Source organism: Staurois parvus, unplaced genomic scaffold (assembly GCF_062004578.1).
Source record: "Staurois parvus isolate SC_StPar_1 unplaced genomic scaffold, SC_StPar_1.0 ptg000294l, whole genome shotgun sequence".
Lineage (NCBI taxonomy): Eukaryota > Metazoa > Chordata > Amphibia > Anura > Ranidae > Staurois > Staurois parvus.
Window position 1 is genome coordinate 6,710,280 of NW_028318090.1, and position 16,014 is coordinate 6,726,293.

General features: G+C 40.8%; 1 protein-coding gene across 2 annotated transcripts in view; it reads right to left on the bottom strand.

Annotated features, from left to right (window-relative positions):
* NNT (nicotinamide nucleotide transhydrogenase) overlaps positions 1–16,014 on the bottom strand; it is a 206,612-nt gene that overhangs the window by 54,302 nt on the left and 136,296 nt on the right. For both annotated transcript variants that reach the window (XM_089682705.1, XM_089682706.1), the window contains exons 16-17: positions 14,826–14,986; positions 11,807–11,986 (exon numbers count right to left, since the gene is read on the bottom strand). In XM_089682705.1, the coding sequence (XP_089538831.1) occupies positions 11,807–11,986; positions 14,826–14,986 (341 nt within the window). The remainder of the gene's footprint in view (positions 1–11,806; positions 11,987–14,825; positions 14,987–16,014) is intronic.

A 16,014-nucleotide genomic window follows, 5' to 3' on the forward strand; every position in this document is an offset into this window, starting at 1 on the left:
GTATCCCGGCAATGAACAAATTGCTTCCTTTTTCTAAAGCAGCAAAAACAAAACGTTGCGTGCATGGCTGGCACGCAGGGGACACAGCTCAGTATATGCCCTGCAATATAGAATTCAAACCGCACATCATGCCGGTGGCCCCAGACTGACCTGGCTGATTATCTGCTTACACACATCTAATCATTCTCTGTCTGCATCATCAGACACCAAAGTGCCAAACACAGCAGTGGAAGTCCCCAGTGCAAGGTCTCCCCAGACACGCACAGCACTGGATAATACAACAAATATGCATCTAGCCTGCCATAAGAAATGTTCTCCAAAGAAGAATGCTGGAGCAATCAAAATATTTCGACTGTCACCTCCTCATCTGCAATAGATTATCTCCAGCAGATAATCCTGTGTGCTGGGGCCGCTTGCACACTCAAGGTTATGTAATGTCGCTATGCTGCCCCACTGTGGTGGGACCAAATCAGGACAAGACTGAAAAAAAGACACTAACTAGATATACAAAGGAAATGTCATCACATTTGTCTTGCTATAAGGCAGTGTTTCTCAACTCCAGTCCTCATGGACCCCCAACAGGTCATGTTTTCAGGATTTCCCTCAGATGAAACAGCTGTGGTAATTACTAAGGCAGTGAAACTGATCAAATCACCTGTGCAAAATAATGGAAATCCTGAAAACATGACCTGTTGGGGGTCCATGAGGACTGGAGTTGAGAAACACTGTCATAAGGTAACCCTTTAGGAAACACTAATGCAGGCCATACATGGGTCAAACTCCGAACGATTTTTCATCCGAAAATCGAAAATGTTGTTCGCTCAGTAATCCGATGGTGACATCAATGACTTCGAAAATCGGTTGACCAAGTCATAAAGTTCACCCCATATAACAGGTGAATCTTCTGTTCATTCCAGGTCACGGCTCATGCGCATATTCTTTTGGGAAAAACGATCGTATGATTTGACCATCGAGTCGAAAATCGGTTTTTCACAAATTTTCCAACATGCTTGATCACCGAAAAGGGGAGGAACCACGAAAATCGGCCAGTGCCATTGACCCATTAACAGAGCGAAAATTGGCCGATTATTCTTAGATCCGATTTTTGGATGAAAAATTGGTCGAATTTCGACCCATGTATGGCTGACATTACAGGGAAACTACCGTCATGGAGGCTGCCATGAATGACCTCTTCTGAAATTGCTAGTTACCTGGTTGTCACGTTGATCTTATTTGATTCAATACTTTAAAAGTTCACCTTTTAAAAAAAAAAAACAAGAAACTGTGCCTGAGAAAGTACCAAAGCATCCCTATCAGGTGGGGAAAAAAATCCCAAAAAAAACCCCATACCTACAATAGAAGGGGTTTCGTACTCACCTGTCTACCTAGTCAGTGTCACCTTGACACGGTTTCATCGCTAAAACTATTGGATCTGAATGACAGCCAGGCAAACTGCATTTTTGAAGAATTCAATAAGAGAGAATTTGCTGGCCATAGATGAATCAGAATTTTGGTGGTTCAACAGGGACTGGACGAATTTCGATCCATCTATGACCATTCCTGCTCAAAAGAAGTTGATCTAATGATCAACTTCTCTTGAATGGGACTGTTGGAAAAGTTTCATTTGACCAACACCTGCAACAAGTTGATCATTGTATTCTGATAGCAGAGAAGTCCCCGTTGTCACAACACAACAACTCAGGAGGCATCTCGCTTGTGTGGATGGGGAATCTGTTTTTTCGATCAACCCGCCGGATGATCAAAAAAAAAAAATGTGTGTATGGCCAGCCATATTTTGTAATTACATGTACGTAGGGGTTGTCATATTTGCTCTGTTTTCTGTTTAGCAGTGCTGCACAGTTCTGCCATACCTCTCTCTTTATGCAAGGCTACCAGGCAGGTCAGAATGATCAAAACAATACTCTCTATGTGGATGAGATTGTATCTTAGCAGTTGATGAGCAAGAGTGATTGGTATGAAATGCACATAACTATTTTAGGGTAAATCTACAAATGTTTACACAGAATTAGGACTCATGAGCATCACAAATGCTATATTTTAAAGCAGTTACTGATCTGAATGCAGCCAACTGTTTTCTGTGGGGCCCATGCGTACAGACACAACTGTCCATACACTAGTGCCGTGTGCAGATCAGAAAAAAATAAATCTGGATTATTTGTTAGTATTTTACACGCATAAATCACAACTGCTTTTTTTTTTTCTGCACATACACTCGTCTATACACAAGTAAACAAGCACTATATGGAACATATTCTCGTTTTTTTGCTCAGGAACTTTCTGCCAGAAAGATCTGATGTAAACACATCAGTATCTGTGCAAAGAAGTTTAAAAAGGAAATTAATTCAGGAAGCTGTGGCTAAAAGAAGGCAGGGCAATGGACTAGTAAGTATCATTGTCTGCAGTCTCCCTGCAGCTCATCTTTCTTCTATTACTTACCATGCCTTGTTATGCACGCTGTTTCTGTGTGAAGGTGGCCATTTTCGAAAAGGCAGGGCTTTGCTTCCTCATGTCAGAGCCTCCAGCAAGGAGAACAGAGAGCAGAACGGTAGTGACATCTCCAGATCTCACTCCATATCTTCTGAGGCTAGCAGGGGCAGGGAAGTCCCACACTATAATCTCAGCAACCTCAGCAACTGCACATAACAGAAAATGCTCTATTTTTCAGGAGGAATTCAAGAAAAAATTTACATTTCTCAGGGTGCAATATACAGCAGGTAAAATAAGTATTGAACACGGCACCATTTTTCTCAGTAAACAGATTTCTAAAGGTGCTGACATGAAATTTTCATTACATGTCGGTAATAACACATAATACACACAAAGAAACCAAAACAAATGCATTCAGAAATTTACAGTGCCTTGAAGAAGTATTCATACCCCTTGAAATTTTCCACATTTTGTCATGTTACAACCAAAATGTAAATGTATTTTATTGGGATTTTATGTGACAGACCAACACAAAGTGGCACATAATTGTGAAGTGTACGAAAAATTATATATAGTTTTCAAAAATTCAAACACATAAATAACTGAAAAGTGTGGCGTGCATTTGTATTCACCCCCCTTTACTCTGATACAAATCTGGCCTTCATGGAAGAGTGGTAAGAAGAAAGCCATTGTTGAAAGAAAGGCATAAGATGTCCCGTTTGCAGTCTGTGAGAAGCCATGTGGGGGATACAGCAACCATGTGGAAGAAGGTGCTCTGGTCAGATGAGACCAAAATTTAACTCACCATCCCCATCGTGAAACATGGTGGAGGCAGCATCATGCTGTGGGGATGCTTTTCTTCAGCAGGGCCAGGGAAGCTGGTCAGAGTTGATGGGAAGATGAATGGAGCCAAATACAGGGCAATCTTAGAAGAAAACCTGTTAGAGTCTGCAAAAGACTTGAGGCTGGGGAGAAGGTTCATCTTCCAGCAGGACAAGGACCCTAAACAGCCTGTACAGCCAGAGCTATAATGGAATGGTTTAGATCAAAGCATATTCGTTTATTGGAAAGTCCAGACCTAAATCCAATTGAGAATCTGTGGCACGACTTGAAAATTGCTGTTTACAGACGCTCTCCATCCAATTTGACAGAGCTTGAGCTATTTTGCAAAGAAGAGTCGGCTAACATTTCACTCTCCAGATGTGCAAAGCTGATAGAGACATCCCCAAAAAGACTTGCAGCTGTAATTGCAGTGAAAGGTGGTCCTACAAAGTATTGACTCAGGGGGGCTGAACACAAATGCACGTCACACTTTTCACATATTTATTTGTAAAAAATTTTGAAAGCCATTTATCATTTTCCTTCCACTTCACAATTATGTGCCACGTTGTGTTGGTCTATCACATAAAATCCCAATAAAATACATTTTTGGTTGTAACAGAACAAAATGTGGAATATTTGTGACACAATTTGTGAAAAAAGGGGTATAAATACTTTGTCAAGACACTGTAGTTATGTGTAAAAAAATGGAATGAAACAGGGAAAAAGTATTGAACACATGAAAAAAGGGAGGTGCAAAAAGGCATGGAAAGCTAAGACCAGCTGAAATCTATCAGTAATTAGAAAGCAATCCTGCCCCTTGTCAGTGCAAATGAATATCAGCTGGTTTAGTCTAAACTGATGGCCTATGATAAGGTGTCTCCTTACCAAGGTGCCACACAAGCAACATCTCATGATGGGTAAAAGCAAAGAGCTCTCTCAAGACCTTCGCAACCCTATTGTTGCAAAACATACTGATGGCATTGGTTACAGAAGGATCTAAACTTCTAAACTACTGAATGTTCCAGTGAGCACTGTTGGGGACATAATCTGGAAGTAAAAAACATCATTTCACCATAAACCGGCCATGACCAAGTGCTCCTCGCAAGATTTCTGACAGAGGAGTGAAAAGAATTATCAGAAGAGTTGCCCAAGAGCCAAGGACCACTTGTGGAGAGCTTCAGAAAGACCTGAAATTAGCAGGTGCAAATGTTTCAAAGAGAATAGTAAGTAAGGCACTGAACCGCCATGGCCTGTATGAACGCTCACCATGCAAGAGTCCATTGCGGAAGAAAAAGCATGTTGAAGCTCGTTTAACGTTTCCTGAACAACATTAAGACAAGACTGTGAAATACTGGGAGAATATAGTCTGGTCAGATGAGACCAAAACTGAATTCTTTGGATGCCATAATACACACCATGTTTGGAGGTCAAAAGGCACTGCACATCACCCCAAAAACACCATACCAACAGTGAAGTTTGGAGGTGGGAACATCATAAAATCATGTTCTGGGGCCGTTTTTCAGCATACGGTACGGCAAACTTCATATCATTGAAGGAAGGATGAATGGAAAAATGTACCAAGACATTATTGATAAAAATCTGCTGCGATCAACCAGGATGATGACAATGAAACGAGGGTGGACATTTCAGCAAGACAATGATCCCAAACACAAAGCCAAGGAAACTCTCAATTGGTTTTAAAGAAAGAAAATAAAGCTGCTAGAATGGCCCAGCCAATCACCTGACTTGAATCCAATAGAAATTCGATGGAAAGAACTAAAGATCAAAGTACATAGAAGAGGCCCACGGAACATTCAAGATTTGAAGACTGTTTGTGTGGAAGAATTGGCCAAAATCACACCTGAGCAATGCATGTGACTAGTTTCTCCATACAGGAGGCGTCTTAAAGCTGTGGTTACAACAAAGCATTTTGTACAAAGTATTAAACATATTTCAGCTAGTGTGTTCAATACTTTTTCCCTGTGTCATTCCATTTTATTACACATCACAATTTCTAAACTTATTTGTTTTGCTTTATTTAGGGCAGCACAGTGGCTAAATGGTTAGCACTTCCGCCTGGCAGTACTAGGGTCGTTGGTTCGTATTCCAAACCATGGCACAACCTGCCTGGAGTTTGCATGTTCTCCCTGTGCCTGCGTGGGTTACCTCCAGTTTCTTTCCACACTCCAAAGACATGCTGGTAGGTGAATTGGCTCCTGTCTAAATTGGCCGGGTTGTTACCGCAATGTGGTGAAAATTTCAAGTTAATAGCACCTTTATTTTGCTTGAGGTGATTGTGGCCGTATTAGTGCATTTGCGACAGAAACAATTGAGTACTGACGTGATACTTTTTTTATTTGCACTAGCATACAATTTTGAGGACAAGTTTTCGGGGTATGTCCCCTTCTTCAATAGTACTGCCTGGACCTTGAAGAAGGGGACATACCCCAAAAGCTTGTCCTCAAAATTATGTTAGTGCAAATGAAAAAAGTATCACGTCAGTACTCAATTGTTTCTATAGCACCTTTAGAAACATATTTACTGAGAAAAATGATGACGTGTTCAATACTTATTTTACCGACTGTACCTTCTTAAATGTTCTCTATACCAGAGCAAATGTTAATTGTTTGAGTTCAGGCCCACTTTAAGGGATTATTCAGAGTAGTTAGTCCCATCCTCTGTGCAAAGCCACTGGCAGATGCAAGTGCATAAATCTTGGAGCTGCTGCAAGTAGCCCATAGAAGTGGCTGTACACACAGTGGTTGCATGGACACAATCGCATGTCAAAGTTTGACATGCAGGCAGGAGCAGCATGTGCATTGATCCAAACACAGACACCGTATGTTCAGATCCATGCACCAGCTCCTGTCCGCATGTCAGATTTTGACATGCGATTGTATCTGTGCAGCTGCCCGTGTGCATCCACTTCTATGGGCTACCTGCAGCAGCTCCAGCCAGCGGCTCTGCATGGAGATCAGACTATTTGCCTGTTCAAATGAGCTTTTAATAGGTATGCAAGTCAAAACTTTAATTTCCCTTAGCATGGAAGGGTTAAAAATCATCAAGTTTTATTGCTGTGTTCATATCTGGGAAACTCCTATTACTTCTGTGGATAACACATTTCAAATACCACAGAAATATTTTAATTTAGAGAAGAACTGTCTTCGCATGATGACATATGTGCATTCCTGGTTTTACCCTGTGTAATCTGTACTGTCAGTCACCCTGATGAGGCATAAGCAGTGGGCTCAGCACATTTTCTAGGTGTTTTTGCACTATAGAGTTTCTATTTGTCTAGACCCCAAATACCTCTAACAAGTCTCAGTTTGAGAACAGATGATCCAGAACCGTTCGTTACATCTCCAGTGTAAGATGCCAACATCAAATCAGATTTTATATGATCCAAATTAAATGTTTGTAACAAATAAATAAATCTGTGGAATCAGTACCAACTGTCTGCCTTTTACAAGTAGAATGAATTATGAAAACCATATCTGATCATATACTTAAACCACAAACTGCCATGATCACTAGCTACTGAGGACTACATCTTTAACCTACCACAGAAGATTAAAGAAGAAAGTATATCGTTACATTTTCTCCAATGAATGCTGGAAGTTCCTTGGCAGGGAGAATGTTATGGGTAAACTAAAGCTGGCCATACTCTTGTAGATTTTTAAATGATATTTCATATGAAAAATCTCAGCAGTACATCTGATAATGCCAACAAGACCTGGATCTAGGGGATACTGGGGGATTCTAGATGTGCCCCCCCAGATCTCTGGGAGTACATCTACTACTCCATGAGATTTCATGGGGGTATCTGATGTAAGTGGGCACTCTGATGGCGTCATTGATGTAACGGGGAGTCTGGTGGCGAAATTTGATGTAAGGGGTCAAGACGGCACTCTAAATGGGGCAATTAACGTAAGGGGCACTCTGATGTGGACATTTTAAGTAAGGGCCACTCTGATAAGGAGAGTTGATGTAAAGGGGGACACTGATGGGGGACATTTTACGTAAGGGACACTCTGGTGGGGACACCTGATGAGAGGGGGAACTCTGCTGGGTACACCTGATATAAGCAGGCACAGGTTCTCTTTTTTCACTATAGCCTAATGCATACTAGCGTTCCCTGTTCACTCCTGCACTGCCTCTGCACTAGCTGTCAGACATTAGTTCCGGGTTGTGAGGTGTGGTACAGAAGCGTGCTGAGCGAACAGAGAATACTGTTTCCATGCATCTCTCGAACACTATTGACATTATGCTTGACTTTTATTTGCTGCACCCCCAGATCAGATAGGCTAGATCCAGTCCTGATGCCAACAGAGAATTTGGTTTTCTGTTAGAAACTCATTCATTCAGGAAAAAAGTTTCCACTGTGCTCCTTCAAATGTTCTCATCATTGCAGTCCGAAAGAAACGTTGATCCACTAACCATTAGAAAATAAAATGAATTTAAAAAAAAAACTTTTAAACAAAATTTTACTAGTGTATGGCCAGCTTTAGCCCATCAGCAAATCGGTATAGGTATTTCAGAGCACTGGTAAGATTATCAATGAGACAACTACATTTACAGTCACATATACAAACCATTAAGGCTTCTTATTAGCAGCTCCAACATCAGTAGCTTTTATTGCCAATTACAAGCCATGGAATGCCGCTAAACGTAGGGTGGTCCAATTAGAGCAGGCCTACAGGATGTGTAGGAGGGACCACTTCATACTCAGTCCTCCTGAAACTCAAGACTCTTTCAGTGCATTGATACAAAGCAGGGAAACAAACCACCAAACAGACTAACATAATATTTTTCAAAGGCCGCCTGACTATTCCTAAACATAAATAAGCCAACGCGGCTCTTAATTATTTTGATTTTAACAAGCCTTAGCAACTTCTACACACAAATCACCCCGTTTAAGAAATGAGAATTAACTGAATAACCATTACATGACTTGGAGGTAAACAAATGTTGTGTTATCTGTATACTTTAAAGAGAACCAATTTAAGATGACACTGATTAAAAGCACACAGTACAGAAGACAGGCACAAATTTGATGCAGATCTCCCTCAATTTCCTAATTTACATGCTTCCCCTACTCATCAAACCACTTCTGACATCAAAGAGTGGAGCGCCATTTAACCCTTTCACTATGCCAAAGAGCTCGTGTAGGTCTGCAGAACAATCAAACCTTGTATGGTGCTGGATGGATCAAACTCAGCAACTCACGAGCAAAAATTGGAAGTATAAAAACTATTACACTAGTTAGGAAATATGGACTTGTTTTTCTATGTACAGCCGCTGATATTATTATTAGACGTCTCTAGCATCTAACTCTGGTCTTTTTCTTTATTTAACCAACAATTGTAAAAACATTTCCTGAATTCATCAACAACCCTTCTTAAACTATAAAACAATTTGGGGCCCCATTCAATTAAAATTCTTTGAACAGTCAAGGGACACGAGGAAAGAATAAGAGGGCCGCATGCAACACATGACTCTGGTTTAGATCCATGCGCTTGGACTGCAGCTGAACTACATGTAATACCCCCTAGATGGAAAAATACACTATGCTTACACAGTTTGCCAAAGACCAAAGTGCAAATTGTAATTTATGTTTCAGTGAACACTGATCTTCACCCTGCTTTACTTCAGTGTTTCCAAAAACTGTTAACAAATCCCACTCATTGTTCAAGTAGTAGTCCCCATTCACAGCTTTGTGCGCATGGTAAAGCATGACAAGGCAACTGCCCGAAGCAATAGAAAACATAGGATACCACAGATGCATAGAGATGTGAAGCCTGCTTTATGGATATTCTCAAGGGGGGGTTAACAGAAACATACTGAGAGAATACGGGTCTGCCATTACAGATTCCCTTCTGAAAATGCTAGGTTGTCTTTGGCTTGCATACTATGTCAGAAAACAGAAGATGAGAAGACTGGATGCTGACCTTCAAACAAGCTCATCCAGGCTATCAGAAACCATTTGGAAAACAGAGGGTGGAAACTCCGCACACCAGAATCAAGCCACTACACAGAGAAGTAAAAATACAGCTTCATCCTGAACTATGCTCCTCTGACACATTTCACCCCTCTTACAGGTCTTAATCATAGCAATCTCTATGATTAAGTCCCATAGGTGGGGCGAAACATGTCTGAGGAGCATAGCCAGGAGGAGTTTGTGCTGAAGCCGTACCTTTACGTCTCTATATAGTGCCTGGATTCTGGTGTGTGGCATTTCCACCTTCTGTTTTCCAAATGGTTTCTGCTAGCCTGGATGAGCTTGCATGAAGGTCAGCACCCAATCTGTGCTTTGGACTGCAGCGGTAAGTTTTGCAGTGTTTTGAGTTGAGCTTCAAGTTTTTTGTATATTGATTGCTGTGTCACTGACTCAAGAAATAAGCATGAAGAGTAGAAAAGTCGGACATTTTGATCTCCATAGTTGTTCCAGGTCAGTGCTTCAAAATGTTGATACCAGTGGACCAGCATGACAGCCAGGCAATCAACATTTTCAGGGGAGAATATTAATGACAGCCTACATAAGCACCCTCCCAGTGATGAGACACAGATGACTTTGCCTATGCAGATAAAGTTATTATGCACCGTTGGTGGGGCTTGAGAACCGGCTTGGAAAATACTACTAAACTGAAAGCATTCTCACCTTCTGACTGAAATTAGAATGCTTAGGATATGTAATTTCCCAGAACAACTTCCTCGTGTTTTTTTTTCCTACCTTTAAAGGGATTCTGTCACTTAACCACTTCATGTCCAGGCCAATTTTCAGCTTTCAATGCTATCACACTTTGAATGACAATTGCGCGGTCATGCAATACTGTACCCATATGAATTTTTTACCATTTGTTTGAGATAGATAAAGCTTTATTTTGGTGGTATTTATTCACCGCTGGGATTTTTATTTTTTTTGCTATGTAAATGAAAAAGTCCAAAAAGTTTGAAAAAAAGTGTTTTTCTTATAAAATTTTGCAAATAAATAATCTTTCATCATAAATCTTGGCCAAAATGTATTCCGTTATATTTTTAGTAAAAAAAAATAAGCCAAATTAGTTTATAACCAAAAATTATAATTTTTAAACATTTTTTTTACATTTTTATTTTATTTTTTTATATTATTTTTTTATTTTATTTTTTTTTTTACATACTGTCACCCTAGCAGTACAGTGTCACCATGGTGACACTGTACTACTTTTGGGGGTGATGAAAATTTTTTTTTTTTTTTTTTACAGTGATTGCTTTTACACCCATATAGGATGTAAAAGCAATCATTTCTCTTTCTCTCTGTCTGCATTCTTGCAGCCATTGAGAAATACTGAGTGAGCTGTGATTGGTCACATGGTACAAGGCTGTTGTGAATAGCCTTGTACCATGTGACCTCTGTGATCATTCACAGATTTCACACGTAGTAAGCAATGATGTCACAAGTGACATCTTGCTTACTACTTTGCATGTGATCACTAATTGGCCAATCAGTGATCACATGATCGGGACCTCGTATAGAGGTCCCGTCCGACGATCGGTGTTTCACTGTGTCCAGAGGACACAGCTGGCACTGGATCGCGGTGCTGCGCACTCCCAGGGAGCGCGCACAGCTAAAAATGGCGGGTGCCGTTTATGAACGGCAACCCGCCCCTGGAGTGCCACCGCCCTGCCGTTTATAAACAGCAGGTGGATGGCAAGTGGTTAAAGTGAAAAAAAAAGAACTGCTAACAGGTACGAAAAGCAAGCACCTAAATGCCATTAACCTTACATACAGCAGCTGAAAGTACCCCTCCAGTTTTTGTTTTGCTGTTATCCATGCATGCAGTGAGAGGCATTTTGAGCCTGGAAAGTCGTGAATAATGACCCTTCTCCAAGCTGCAGAGAACCAGTGGATGCCAGATGTGTAAATTATTCTTTTTTTAAAGGATAAGTTCACCGTATGAAAAAAAAACAAATAATAAATGCACATCTTTATTTATTTTTTTTACATTGCAGCCTGTAAAACAATGCACCCACGATCTGCATAACATAGTTGCAATGTCGGGTTCCTGCACACTCTCAGTAAACGGTCTGCCCTAACTCCTGTATGGAAGAATCAATGAATTACAAGAGCGCTCACCAGTGCCCTCACAGTTCATTGAGAACTAAAATCAATCAGCTGCAATGGCTGTTGGTACATGTAGTCTACTCGTTCACAGGAAACTGAATGAATGAAAAGGCAGTGTGGGCAGAACCCCACATGGCCGCACTGTTTACAAATTGTAACAGCGGATGCTGAAAGAAGAACCCCCACCTGCTGTCACAGAAAGGACAGGTGATGGTGGCAGGAGGTGGGTGCGTTGGAGCATGTTATACGTTACATCCTAAATATGTGTGTAACATGTAACATGCTTTTAAAGGTGAATTTATCCTTTAGGTTTACATACATATTACAGGTAGTTTTAGCACTTTTTTCTTTCATTTTGAATTGCATGAAACAAACAGAATTGCTCTGTAAATGAAAAATGTTGCAGCCCTCCAGTGCTGCTGCTGGTTTCCTTACCACACACATGATGTAGGACAGAATAGCTCCAGAAGAACCAATGAGAGCGCCCACAATGGTCAGCAAGTTGTTGTTCAGCAGGAATCCCTCTGCACAAAGGGCCCAACCAGAGTAGCTGTTCAGCACGGTGATGACCACGGGCATATCTGCCCCTCCAATAGCAGCTGTGAGAGTGACACCCTGTGGAGAACATGTAAGTAGATATTATAGGTCACACAAATGCTAGCAAATAACTGCTGCAAACACAACCAACCAGGCACCACAACCAGTACAGTTGAAAAAAAAAAAATAGCTTTTAGCAAGGATTTCCAGGATTTGTTTGTAAATGTGGTACAAAAATAAAGCACGTCAAACAGCCATGGGACCAAAATGACAAGATTTCTGCAGGCAAACATGGCCACTGCTTTATCCAGGACAGTGGATAAAACAGGTAAAGAAGAACTACACCCAGAAATTTTAACAGAGTGGTTAAAGGTCGATCACCAGTGGCAAGATCAGCTACATCCGCCATGGGCACAACTTGGAAATGTCAAATTTGGCTTTTCAACTGAAAACCTACTGGTCTATTTATATAGCAAAGAATGTGACTTTCACAAATATTTCTCTAATGGAGAACCATCTAGGATTACGTGTTTTAAATGATTGTTTTAAATGATTGCAAAAGTCATATTCCCTGCTTTATAGACTACTTAGTTGTCCATTTCATATTCCTATACATGATCCAATAAGGAATGTGGTGAAAAAAGGACACATAACTTGCCCTTTAATTGATTTTAAGGGGTATAAGAAAGGCCTAACTCTGCCATACCTATTATGGGATTTAAGCAAAAACTCTCTACTAGAACTGAAGATCCCCACCAACCATTGCATCTAGGATAGCTACTTAACCCCTTGCCCTCCAGAGGATTTACCCCCCTTCCTGGCCAGGCCATATTTTGCGATACAGCGCTGCGTTACTTTAACTGACAATTGCACAGTCATGCAGCGCTGTACATAGATGAAATTTATGTCCTTTTTCCCCACAAATAGAGCTTTCTTTCAGTGGTATTTGATCACCTCTGCGGTTTTTATTTTTTGCACTATAAACAAAAAAAGACCGATAAAAACAAACAAACAAACAATATTTTCGCCTTTTTGCTATAAAACATATCCAATAAAAAAAATTGTAAAAATCAAATTTCGTCACAAATGTAGGCCAAAATATATTCTTCTACATGTCTTTGCTGAAAAAAAATCCAAATACGTGTAAATTAATTGGTTTACATGAAAGTTATAGCGTCTACAATGGCGGTATATATACACTGGAAATTTGTTTTTTTTTTTTTTTTTTTTTATACTAGTAATGGCAGTGATCAGCGACTTATAGCGGGTCTGCGGCTGGCATTCTGACACTGGGTGGGAACTGACTAACTGCCATTGACATCCCCAGTGACACTAATACAGTGATCAGTGCTAATAAAAAGCACTGACACTGTACTAATGACACTGGGCAGGAAGGGGTTAACTTTTGGGTGATCAAAGGGTTAACTATGTGCTGTGTGTGTTTTACTGTATGTGCTGTTTTACTACAGAGATATGCTGCTTTGTATTTCACTGTTGTGCAGAGAAATACAAAGCAGCATGTCCTTGCTGGCAGGAGAGAGACCTGTGTTATTTACACACAGGTCTCTGCCCTGTCAGTTTTACACGACAATCGCCGGGTGCTGGCTGGGAATCATCGGCCGGGACCCAGTGGTTGACATCCCTAGCCGCCATTGGTGGTACGCATGCCCGTTACCCGAAAATGCAAATGTGGCTAAATGGTTGGCACTTCCGCCTGGCAGTACTAGGCTCGTTGGTTCGAATCCCAACCACGGCACCACCTGCCTAAAGTTTGCATGTTCTCCCTCTGCCTAAGTGGGTTTCTTCAGGGTACTCCCACACTCCAAAGACATGCTGGTAGGTTAATTGGCTCCTGTCTAAATTGCCCCTAGTGTGTGTATGTATGAATGTGAATTATTGTACACCCCTTGAGGGTTAGGGACTGATGTGGATGTACAATATATATGTAAAGCACTGTGTAAATTGACGGCGCTATATAAGTACCTGAAATAAATAAATAATAAACAAATTAAAATGTATTTTAACTGCTGAATGTTTTTTTTATTGGCTTAATTACCATCTTGCAATACAGTACTCAGAAAAAGAGAGGTTCAGCATGGTGAGCCAATTAAAACTTTTACTGAGTTGCATAAAAGGGGGCATCTAACATGCGAATATATTTGCAGGAAACAAGAGCACAGGGATGACCTCATCAAAATACTGCAGCTGGGGCAGGTCAGTGACCAAGCTATATTGATTTACTACAGTCAGAATAGTAAGGCAAATACTACGCTTTTCCATTAAAAGCAGGTTTCCATTTTGAGGGCAAAAACTGCAGTACAGATAACTTCAACCCGTCATATCTAATAGGCATGTACTGCCTGGTGAGGGTGTCACAATACTGGCTCCGAACACAACTGTAAATCCTTTGGAAGGTAAATTCTTCATGTGTGTGTATGTGAACAGCGTAATTATCTGTTTGCTTGGAATTCATTGACGTTCACTTTAAAGCAGGGTGGGAGAAGAAAACAAAGCACTGTGGATGTCTAATAAGACCAATCCCTTCCAATGCTATGCTCCTATAGGTCTAACGATAGGCAGCTACATGTTACCCATTTTAAATGCAACAACAGCTTTAAGTGGAAGCTGTGATATCTATTTAAAAAGTTGGTTCAGTTTCAACATCTTATCTCTGCAGGAGTGCTTGGTGGTAGGAGGCAGATTTCAGCAGATATTGGAAGGAAGGTGATAAATGCAGATCGGTTGTGGCAGAAAAAGACAGTCTCAAGCTAAAAATTAAATAAATGAACCTCAGTTGGGAAATGAAGAGTTCTAAACTAGACTACTAGGGTCAGCATAAAAACACCCATGATGAATTTTCAATAAAAGCAGAAAATCTCCAACTATGAATAGAAGAACAGCTCAGTTTGTCTCTTACCATAACAGCGGACAGAGCGGACACAGAGCCCAGACATGTAATGCCAGTGGTAAAGCTTGGGTCCAGCATATATGGGATCATACATCCACCACTGGCTGCCAATAAGCTAGCATTCAGCATATGTCTTCCTGGCAGGAGGAGAGGGGCAGAGTTCAGGAGACCTGTAAAAGGAATAAAAAAAAGTAATAAATAGCTTCTATCATGCTATAAAACATATTTTTTAAATAAAACAAGGAATTCACACATGCAAAAAATTACACGTTCTGGCATTATCAGTTTTCAAGAAGTGCAAACCCTTGACTTTTACTTTATTAAAACCTATCGTTTATCATTTGATACCAGGTAGCCAATGAAAGAAAAAAAAAAAAAAAGAAAAAGGACCCGGAGCATCTCGTTCAAACACAGCCCAGGGCCACTTTATCAGAGGACTTCACTTTACTTTGCTGTCACAATATACCAGCACTTACATTAGTTGATAATGTGATTAGACAGTGTTCAGAATTAGCAGCCAATCTTTGCATTAAGGAGGGAGGTCACAGGTTGCCCCATATCTGGAAGGACCGGGCATTTTTCAGCAGCAGCTGCGACAGAAGGAGGCACAGCAGGGATGCTACAAAGTTAAGTACAACTAGTAGTTTGGGGTTGAGCTTTAAAAACTAAGTTCACCTTCTGGTGCATGTTACAACTATATTTCGGGTGTAACATGTTCCAGCAGTTCCTCCTGTCACCCCCTGATCTACTGATCAAGAGTGCAATGCTTTGCAGGTTTCTGTGGGGAAAAAAAATAATAAATGCACATTTTTTTCCCCCAAAAGGTGAACTTATCCTTTAAGGAGACCCCATCACTTTACCTAAATGGTCAAGTTGATGGAGTATCTTACCACCAATGTTTTCCCACCCCGACCATGACAACAGCCTGATATCAAGGTCAGAAAAAAAGTGACTGTGTTTTTGCAAAGGGCCCCCAACTCACCAATAGTTATCTTGCCAGCACTCCCTTGCAGTGCGTGCCTCCATTGAAGTCAGTGACAATACCTGGTTCCCCTGGGGATTGGGGAGCATGTACCTCTCCCTATGTGCAATGCACGGGTCTAACAGCCATGTCCACGGCCCAATCATTGTCATTTCACCACTTCCCCTAGTGTCCAACAGCCAACAATGGGGATTTTAGTGATGAAAGAAATGATGG